Raw genomic sequence first — 11,108 nt, forward strand, 5'->3', positions numbered from 1 at the left:
ACCAGGCCCTTTTTTACAAATCGGCACTTGACAACTTTAACGGTTTATTGCTCTGTCTTGAAACTTGGCACCCAAATGAATTTTACCTCCTTTTCTTCTCAAAAATACAGCTTTCTTTTGGTGGTATTTGATTGCTGCTAAGATTTTTTGTTTTTCCGATATTGCGGCCGGCCCCCCCTCCCCCCCTGTTTTTAACTCATTGGTGGCCAGTGCGGGACATCGCTGGGACTCTGATCGGTAACCATGGCAACCAGGACGCTACTGCAGTCCTGGTTGCCATGGTTACTTAGCACTTTGAAATTTTAGAAGCATTATACTTACCTGCGATGTCTGTGACCGGCCGGGAGCTCCTCCTACTGGTAAGTGAAAGGTCTGTGCTATAAGCAATGCCGGTCCGGTCACAGACATCGCAGGTAAGTATAATGCTTCTAAAATTGCTACGTAACCATGGCAGCCAGGAATGCAGTAGCGTCCTGGTTGCCATGGTTACCGATCGGAGTCCCAGCGATTAAACTGGGACTCCGATCGGAACTCTCCGCTGCCACCAATGATGGGGGGGTCGGTCATTTTAATTAGGGGGGAGGGGGGGCCGGCAGCACTGACACCAATGAGTTAAAAACAGGGGGGGAGGGAGGGGGGCCGGCCGAACTGGCCACCAATGAGTTAAAAACAGGGGGGAGAGAGGGGGGCCGCCCGCACTAGCCACCAATGAGTTAAAAACAGGGGGGAGGGGGGGCCGGCCGCAATGGCCACCAATGAGTTAAAAACAGGGGGGGAGGGAGGGGGGGCCGGCCGCACTGGCCACCAATGAGTTAAAAACAGGGGGAGGGGGGGCCGGCCGCACTGGCCACCAATGAGCTAAAAACGGGGGGAGTGGGGGCCAGCCGCACTGGCCACCAATGAGTTAAAAACAGCGGGGGGAGGGGGGGCCGGCCGCACTGGCCACCATTGAGTTAAAAACAGGGGGGGAGGGGGGGCCGACCGCACTGGCCACCAATGAGTTAAAAACAGGAGGGGGGTGGCCCCACTGTCTACCAATGAGTTATAAACAGGGGGAGGGAGGGGGGGTGGTCTGCCCCCTGCTGCCTGGCAGCACCTTCCAGGCAGCAGGGGGCAGTCATGTACACAGTTCTTTTACTATATTCTAACTTGAAGCGTCCCCATCACCATGGGAACGCCTCTGTGTTAGAATATACTGTCGGATCTGAGTTTCACGATCTAACTCAAATCCGATCTGATGGTATATTAATAGGGACTCCTGACTTTACATTGAAAGTCAATGGGGAACGGATCCGTTTGCAATTGCACCATATTGTGTCAACGTCAAACGGATCCGTCCCCATTGACTTGCATTGTAAGTATGGACGGATCCGTTTGGCTCCGCACGGCCAGGCGGACACGAAAACGCTGCAAGCTGCGTTCAGGTGTCCGTCTGCTGAGCGGAACGGAGGCCAAACGGTGCCAAACTGATGCATTCTGAGCGGATCCGCATCCACTCAGAATGCGTTGGGGCAGTACGGATCAGTTCGGGGCAGTACGGATCCGTTCGGGGCCGCTTGTGAGAGCCTTCAAACGGAACTCACAAGCGGAGCCGAACGCAAGTGTGAAAGTAGCCTAAAATGGAAAATCTGACAAAAAATTTAATTTCATCTCCATTTTCCTTTCATTCTTGTGGAACACCTAAAGGGTTAACAAAGTTTGTAAAATCAGTTTTGAATACCTTGAGGGCTGTTGTTTCTAAAATGGGGCCATTTATGAGTGGTTTCTATAATGTAAGCCCCACAAAGTGACTTCAGACCTGAACTGATCTACACAAACAGGTGTGTTCATTATGAGTTTCTTTTGATTGGCCATGTCTTTTCTGTTGTATCATATTTGTTTGTTGATTGGATGGATGACCCTGTGGGAGTATTTTATATCTCACTATATATATGTTGGCATTATCACTGATGTTTTATGCTTGACAAAGGCTATTTCCAGCCGAAATGTTGCATTTTTGTACCGCACTTTGGAAACCCGAATAAAGAAGTTCATGGAGATGCTGCTGTAGCCCACATCTTTCTACTATGTTCAGACCTGAACTGGTACTTAAAAATTGGGTTTTGGAAATTTTCTTAAAACTTTTTTGAGATTTGCTTCTAAACTTCTAAGCCTTCTAACATCCAAAAATAAGAACATTTAATTTACAAAATGACCCAAACATGAAGTAAACGTATGGGAAATGTAAAGTAATAACTATTTTAGGAGGTATCACTATCTGTTTTAAAAGCAGAGAAATTGAAATTTTGAAAATTGAGAATTTTTCTACATTTTTGGTAAATTTGGTATTTCTTTATAAATATAAATGAAATATTTTGACTCAAATTTACCACTGTCATGAAGTACAATATGTGACGAGAAAACAGAATGGCTTGGATAAGTAAAAGCGTTTTAAAGTTCTCACCACATAAAGTGACACAGGTCAGATTTGCAAAAAAATGACATGGTCCTTAAGGTGAAAAATGGCAGGGTCCTGAAGGGGTTAAGTATGCAGTTAGTATAACGTTGGTAAATTTTTTATCTGCATGTTAATTACATTTTATATTTTAACTGTTTGTAATTAGGGAAAAAAAGAGCCTTTTATCTTATAAAATGTTTCTTTCTTCAGGTAAAGACTGGATCAAAGTCTCCCAAGGTCATCTAATTCCATCTCCTTCTTATGAAATAGAAAGTAATCAATCCCAACTTAGCAATAATAGAAACGGGCATATTCTGGGTGAGATGTCTGCAAATTCGGAATATGGGAACGATTTTGAAAATAATGCTAATCTTTCTGTGCACAATGAAATTCAGAAAGATGAACGGTCATGTTCTGAAAGAGAGAAAACTTTTAATGTGCTATCAAGTGTTGCTGAAAATCAGACAAATGACACAGGAGAGAAGCCATATTCATGTTCAGAATGTGGAAAGTGTTTTTGTCAGAAATCACATCTTGTTGAACATCAGAAAACTCACGCAGGAGAGAAGCCATTTTCATGTTTAGAATGTGCGAAATGTTTTAGTCGGAAATCAAATCTTGTTGAACATCAGAAAACTCACATAGGAGAGAAGCCATTTTCATGTTCGGAATGTGGGAAATGTTATAGTGATAAATCAAGTCTTCTGAAACATCAGAGAATTCACACAGGAGAGAAGCCATATTCATGTTCAGAATGTGGGAAATGTTTTAGTCGGAAATCACATCTTGTTGAACATCAGAAAACTCACACAGGAGAGAAGCCATTTTCATGTTCGGAATGTGGGAAGAGGTTTAGGAGTCAACAGCAACTTAAGATACACCTGGGAACTCATACTGGGGAGCAGCAATATTCATGTTCAGAATGTGGGAAATGTTCTAGTGATAAATCAAGTTTTGTGATACATCAGAGAATTCATACAGGAGAGAATCCATATTCATGTTCAGAATGTGGAAAGTGTTTTCGTCAGAAATCACATCTTGTGAGACATCAGAAAACTCACACAGGGGAGAAGCCATTTTCATGTTTAGAATGTGGGAAATGTTTTATTCAGAAATCACATCTTGTTGAACATCAGAAAACTCACACAGGAGAGAAGCCATTTTCATGTTCGGAATGTGGGAAATGTTTTAGAAACAAATCAATTCTTGAGGTACATCAGAGAATTCACACCGGGGTTAAGCCATTTTTATGCCCTGAATGTGGGAAATATTTTAATCATAAATCAGATCTTGTGAATCATATGAGAAATTACACTGGCGAGAATCCATTTCCATGTCCTGAATGTGAAAAGTGTTTTAATTCGAAAGCACAGCTTGATAAACATCTGAGAACTCACACAGGAGAGAAGCCATATTCGTGTCCTGAATGTGAGAAGTGTTTTAATAACAAATCAAGTCTTGTGCAACATCAAAGAATTCACACAGGAGAGAAGCCATTTTCTTGTCCCGAATGTGAGAAGTGTTTTAATAACAAATCAAGTCTTGTGCAACATCAGAGAATTCACACCGGAGAGAAGCCATTTTCTTGTCCCGAATGTGAGAAGTGTTTTAATAACAAATCAAGTCTTGTGCAACATCAGAGAATTCACACCGGAGAGAAGCCATTTTCTTGTCCCGAATGTGAGAAGTGTTTTAATAACAAATCAAGTCTTGTGCAACATCAGAGAATTCACACTGGAGAGAAGCCATTTTCTTGTCCCGAATAAGAGAAGTGTTTTAATAACAAATCAAGTCTTGTGCAACATCAGAGAATTCACACCGGAGAGAAGCCATTTTCATGTCATGAATGGGGGAAATATTTTAATGAAAAATCAAATCTTAATTCACATCTGAGAAATCACACAGTAGAGAAGCCATTTTCATGTCCAGAATGTGAGAAGTGTTTTAGTGAGAAATCAAATCTTGTTCGACATCAGAAAACTCACACAGGAGAAAAGCCATTTTCATGCACTGAATTTTGAAAGTGTTTTAGTGAGAAATCAAGTTTTGTGAGACACCTGAGAATTCACACAGAAGAGAAGCCTATTTAATATGCAGAATGTGGGAAATGCTTTGGCTGTAAATTAAAGGGGTTGTCCGGGCTTTTAACCCCTTCATGTATTATGATGTTACTGTACAGGTGAAACTCAAAAAATTAGAATATTGTGCAAAAGTCAATTCATTTCAGTAATGCAAATTTAAAGGAATTGCATTAATGCAGCTTAAAAAATTGAAACTTTAGGGTTTCATAAGCTGTAAGCCATAATCATCCAAATTATACCAAATAAAGGCTTGAAATATCTCGCTTTGCATGTAATGAGTCTATCTCATATGTTAGTTTCACCTTTTAAGTTGCATTACTGAAATAAATGAACTTTGCACGATATTCTAATTTTTCAAGTTTCACCTGTACGTCATAATGCCTGAGGGGATGTATCTGACCTGACAGGGAGCGGAGATTGCGTTGCGCCCGTCATTTAACCCCTCAGGTGCTGCGTTCAACGCACCTGTGAATGAAGGCAGAGGGATGCTGCTCCCTCTGGGTGCTGGCACACAGCGCAGTTCTGACATGCATTCAGAATGCCGTTTTTTATTGTAGCTAGCTGAAATTACTTAACCACCTCAGCCCCCCTAGCTTAAACACCCTTAAAGGGGTTGTCCGGGATCAAATATATATATATTTTTTAAGTGTACTCACTATTAGCAGCTCATTCAAGGTCTCCCCATATGTTTTTAGGTATTTTTGCCATTTCTACAGTGCTCCGACGGTCCCCCACGCACTGTTTACTTCTATGTTTATGTTTGCCTAACTTCCTGCCGCACTGCGCATCATATCTCCGCCCCTTCATTAATATTCCGCGTCCTGCCGCACATCGCCACCTCCTCCGTGCATCCGCCCCCCCCCCCGAATCATATCCCGCCTCCTGCCGCACATATTGCCTCCTCCATTGAGAAGAAAACACCCTGCCTGGAGGGGTGTGGCTTAGCGCAATCTGTTTCCGCCTGGTTACCGACCCTCCGAGCGCTCTGCATAATCACTGGGGCTGATGGTGACGTCACCGGGCTCCCTGCGAAGCGGAAGAAGCTGCTTTGCTCTGCAGAAAGGGACCCGATACGTCACGACCACGTCTAATAAAAGACTCACTTCCGGCTGAGAATTTGTGCAATGTTTGGGGCATCAGAAAAGTCTGGCAAAGGTAGGATAGTCATGTATGTAATATTTATGTGCTTGCTAAACACCTACACAAATGTCCCCAATCCCGGACAACCCCTTTAATGACCAGGCCACTTTTTACACTTCTGCACTACACTACTTTCACCGTTTATTGCTCGGTCATGCAACTTATCACCCAAATGAATTTTACCTCCTTTTCTTCTCACTAATAGAGCTTTCATTTGGTGGTATTTCATTGCTGCTGACATTTTTACTTTTTTTGTTATTAATCGAAATTTAACGATTTTTTTGCAAAGAAATGACATTTTTCACTTTCAGTTGTAAAATTTTGCAAAAAAAACGACATCCATATATAAATTTTTCTCTAAATTTATTGTTCTACATGTCTTTGATAAAAAAAAAGTGTTTGAGTAAAAAAAAAAAATGGTTTGGGTAAAAGTTATAGCGTTTACAAACTATGGTACAAAAATGTGAATTTCCGCTTTTTGAAGCAGCTCTGACTTTCTGAGCACCTGTCATGTTTCCTGAGGTTCTACAATGCCCAGACAGTACAAACACCCCACAAATGACCCCATTTTGGAAAGTAGACACCCTAAGGTATTCGCTGATGGGCATAGTGAGTTCATAGAACTTTTTATTTTTTGTCACAAGTTAGCGGAAAATGATGATTTTTTTATTTATTTTTTCTTACAAAGTCTCATATTCCACTAACTTGTGACAAAAAATAAAAACTTCCATGAACTCACTATGTCCATCACGAAATACCTTGGGGTGTCTTCTTTCCAAAATAGGGTCACTTGTGGGGTAGTTATACTGCCCTGGCATTTTAGGGGCCCAAATGCGTGCAAAGTAGTTTGAAATCAAAATCTGTAAAAAATGGCCGGTGAAATCCGAAAGGTGCTCTTTGGAATGTGGGCCCCTTTGCCCACCTAGGCTGCAAAAAAGTGTCACACATCTGGTATTGCCGTACTCAGGAGAAGTTGGGCAATGTGTTTTGGGGTGTCATTTTACATATATCCATGCTGGGTGAGATAAATATCTTGGCAAAAGACAACTTTTTCAATTTTTTTTATACAAAGTTGGCATTTGACCAAGATATTTCTCTCACCCAGCATGGGTATATGTAAAATGACACCCCAAAACACATTCCCCAACTTCACCTGAGTACGGCGATACCACATGTGTGACACTTTTTTGCAGCCTAGATGCGCAAAGGGTCCCACATTCCTTTTAGGAGGGCATTTTTAGACATTTGGATCCCAGACTTCTTCTCACCCTTTAGGGCCCCTAAAATGCCAGGGCAGTATAAATACCCCACATGTGACCCCATTTTGGAAAGAAGACACCCCAAGGTATTCAATGAGGGGCATGGCGAGTTCATATAAAAAAAAAATTTTTGGACACAAGTTAGCGGAAATTATTATTATTTTTTTTCTCACAAAGTCTCCCTTTCCGCTAACTTGGGACAAAAATTTCAATCTTTCATGGACTCACTATGCCCCTCAGCGAATACCTTGGGGTGTCTACTTTCCGAAATGGGGTCACATGTGGGGTATTTATACTGCCCTGGCATTTTAGGGGCCCTAAAGCGTGAGAAGAAGTCTGGAATATAAATGTCTAAAAAAATTTACGCATTTGGATTCCGTGAGGGGCATGGTGAGTTCATGTGAGATTTTATTTTTTGACACAAGTTAGTGGAATATGAGACTTTGTAAGAAAAAAATAAAGAAAAAAATTTCCGCTAACTTGGGCCAAAAAAATGTCTGAATGGAGCCTTACAGGGTGTTTTGCGGATCCGATCCATGTATCCGTGGATCCGTAAAAAACATACGGACGTCTGAATGGAGCCTTACAGGGGGGTGATCAATGACAGGGGGATGATCAATGACAGGGGGGTGATCAGGGAGTCTATATGGGGTGATCACCCCCCCTGTCATTGATCACCCCCCTGTAAGGCTCCATTCAGACGTCCGTATGTTTTTTACGGGATCCACGGATACATGGATCGGATCCGCTAAACACGTACGGACATCTGAATGGAGCCTTACAGGGGGGTGATCAATGACAGGGGGGTGATCAATGACAGTGGGGTGATCAGGGAGTCTATATGGGGTGATCACCCCCCTGTCATTGATCACCCTCCTGTAAGGCTGCATTCAGATGTCTGTACGTGTTTTGCGGATCCGATCCATGTATCCGTGGATCCGTAAAAAACACACGGACGTCTGAATGGAACCTTACAGGGGGGTGATCAATGACAGGGGGGTGATCAATGACAGGGAGGTGATCAGGGAGTGTATATGGGGTGATCACCCCCGTCATTGATCACCCCCCTGTAAGGCTCCATTCAGATGTCCGTACGTGTTTTGCGGATCCGATCCATGTATCCGTGGATCCGTAAAAAACACACGTACCTCTGAATGGAGCCTTACAGGGGGGTGATCAATGACAGGGGGGTGATCAGGGAGTCTATATGGGGTGATCACCCCCCTGTAAGGCTCCAGTCAGACGTCTGTATGTGTTTTGCGGATCCGATCCATGTATCCGTGGATCCGTAAAAAACATACAGACATCTGAATGGAGCCTTACAGTGGGGTGATCAATGACAGGGGGGTGATCAATGACAGGGGGGTGATCAGGGAGTGTATATGGGGTGATCCCGGTCATTGATCACCTCCCTGTAAGGCTCCATTCAGACGTCCGTATGTGTTTTGCGGATCTGATCCATGTATCCGTGGATCCGCAAAAAACATACGGACGTCTGAATGGAGCCTTACAGGGGGGTGATCAATGACAGGGGGGTGATCAGGGAGTCTATATGGGATGATTAGGGGTGATCAGGGGTTAATAAGTGATAGGGGGGGTGTAGTGTAGTGGTGTTTGGTGCTACTTATTACTGAGCTGCCTGTGTCCTCTGGTGGTCGATCCAAGCAAAAGGGACCACCAGATGACCAGGTAGCAGGTATATTAGACGCTGTTATCAAAACAGCATCTAATATACCTGTTAGGGGTTAAAAAAATCGCATCTCCAGCCTGCCAACGAACGATCGCCGCTGGCAGGCTGGAGATCCACTCGCTTACCTTCCGATCCTGTGAACGCGCGGGCCTGTGTGCGCGCGTTCACAGGAAATCTCGCGTCTCGCGAGATGACACACGGATGCGTTCAGGAGGAATGAATCGACTGCCTGCAGGACGCATCCGTGCGTTAGACGGTCGGGAGGTGGTTAAATCATTCCCACTATGCAGAACATCAGGGGTTAACGAGGCTGCCAAACTGGCTAAATTGAAAACTGCATTCTGAATGAATGTCAGAACTGCACTGTGTGCCAGTACCCTCTGCCTTCTGATCGGTTGCCATGGCGTTCTCCATACTGAGCTATGTACGAGGCACAGCACAGAATGGAGAGAGTAAAAATCCTATTCGCCCTAAGGGCTCATGCACACAAATGTATTTTTTTTGCGGACTGTATGCAGAACCATTCAGTTCAATGGGTCCGTAAAAAATAAATGGAAGTTACTCTGTGTGTATTCCGTTTCTGTATGTCCGTTCCGCAAAAGAATAGAACACGTCCTATTATTGTCCGCATTACCAACAAGGATAGGACTGTTTTATTAGGGACCAGACGTTTCGTTACGCAAAATATGGAATGCACACGGACGTCATCCGTGATTTTTGTGCATCCAATTTTTTCGCACCTAAAAATACATATGGTCGTGTGCATGAGCCCTAATAGAGATCTATTAGTGTGAATAGGAGACGGGATCAAGAGATCACATGTCCTATGACCCTAAGGGCCATATTTTTATTTTTTTTTAAAAGCGAAATAAAATGAAAAATAATTAAAAAAAACATCAATATAAGTTTAAATCACCCCTTTTTCCCAATTTTATATATAAAAATATATTAACAATAAAAAATTTACATATTTTATTATCGCTGTGTGTTAAAATGCTTGAACTTAAAAAATATATATATTGTACGATGAACGCAGTATATACCACAAACATGGTACCAATAAAATCTAGTTAGTTACACAAAAAACAAGCCCTCCTGCAGCTTTGTAGACTGAAATATAAAAAGTTATATGGCAATGCAAGGAAAATTGAGTTTTATTTTCAAATGTTTTTATCTTTTTTAAAGTAGTAAAACAAATAAAACCTATACAATTTGGTATCGCCACATTTGTATGGAGCCACAGAATAAGGATCTTAGGTCATTTTTAGAGCACAATGAATTATGTGATATCAAAACCCCAAAAACCTTGACAGAATTCTTATTATTTTAATTTTTTTCTATTTTTCCACACAAAGAATTCTTTCCTGTTTTCCAATACAAGGTATGGTAAATTAAATGATGACATAAAAAAATGCACCATGTCCTTCAAACAATAAGCCCTCCTATAGCTATGTGAATGGAAAAATAAAAATGTTATGGTTATTGGAATGTGGGAAGAAAAATCCAAAATGCAAAAATGAAAATAGGCCTCAACCTCAAAGGGTTAATATTGATGACCTATCCTCAGAATAGGTCATCAATATCGGCTCGGTGGGGGTCTGACACCCGGAACCCGCACTGATCATCTGCACGAGGAGATGGATCGCGCATTGCACACGTGCCTTCTCTCTTCCTGCTCTCTGCTGTATGTCTATGGGACAGTAGCGGTGAACAGGAAGAGAGAAGGGAGACGGTACATGCACACTGCACGAGCCGTCTCCTCAAACAGCTGATCAGCGAGGGGGCCGGGTGTCGGACCCCGGCCAATCTGATATTGATGACCTATCCTGAGGATAATGTATAAGTAATCCCAGCAGGCGTTTCTTGTTCAGCACGGTGTATTCTTTATTGTAGCATATAAATCAAAGTTTTTCAGGATGCGTTTCGACCCGTCCAGCCGTCCTCAGCTGATGGAACAGGAAGGCTGGACGGGCCGAAACTCATCCTGAAAAGCTTTGATTGATATTCTGCAATAAAGAATACACCGTGCTGAACAGAGAAACGCCTGCCGGGATTACTTATACACTGTTCGTGGGGATTGGCCCTTCCCGTGCAGCGCGGACCACGGATCGAGTGCTGTCGGATTTCCTATAAGACTATCCTGAGGATAGGTCATCAATATAGGAGATCCCGGACAACATCTTTAAGTCTAGTGAGAGATCTGAATATTCATATGAGGGAGAATCCATACGTGCTTAGAGTCTAGGAGGGATCCATTGTAATGTTCAGAGTGTAGAAAATGTGGAAGGTGTGGAGCTTAGTTTTAGGACCTGCTGCTTCACCATGATTTCTGATCTATAACATAAAGGTGTTTCCAGGATTAGAAGAAGAACTCCTTTACTCCAAAACATCTCCTCTCCTGTCCAAGGGTTGAGCGCAGCATTGTAATTCTGCCCCATTAACTTTAAAGGGGTTGGCCACCCTAAGTATCAAAAATCCAAAGTGCCCCAGACAATAGCCAA

The 11,108-nt window shown here is 42.8% G+C and overlaps 1 protein-coding gene across 1 annotated transcript in view; it reads left to right on the forward strand.

The window, feature by feature from the left end:
- LOC120993586 (zinc finger protein OZF-like) overlaps positions 1-10,595 on the forward strand; it is a 19,991-nt gene extending 9,396 nt beyond the window's left edge. The window contains exons 2-4 of the mRNA XM_040422061.1: positions 2,648-2,843; positions 3,042-3,754; positions 10,501-10,595. Coding sequence (XP_040277995.1) covers positions 2,648-2,843; positions 3,042-3,754; positions 10,501-10,595 — 1,004 coding nt within the window. The remainder of the gene's footprint in view (positions 1-2,647; positions 2,844-3,041; positions 3,755-10,500) is intronic.
- The last annotated feature ends 513 nt before the right edge of the window (positions 10,596-11,108 follow it).

Source organism: Bufo bufo, chromosome 3 (assembly GCF_905171765.1).
Source record: "Bufo bufo chromosome 3, aBufBuf1.1, whole genome shotgun sequence".
Classification (NCBI taxonomy): Eukaryota; Metazoa; Chordata; class Amphibia; order Anura; family Bufonidae; genus Bufo; species Bufo bufo.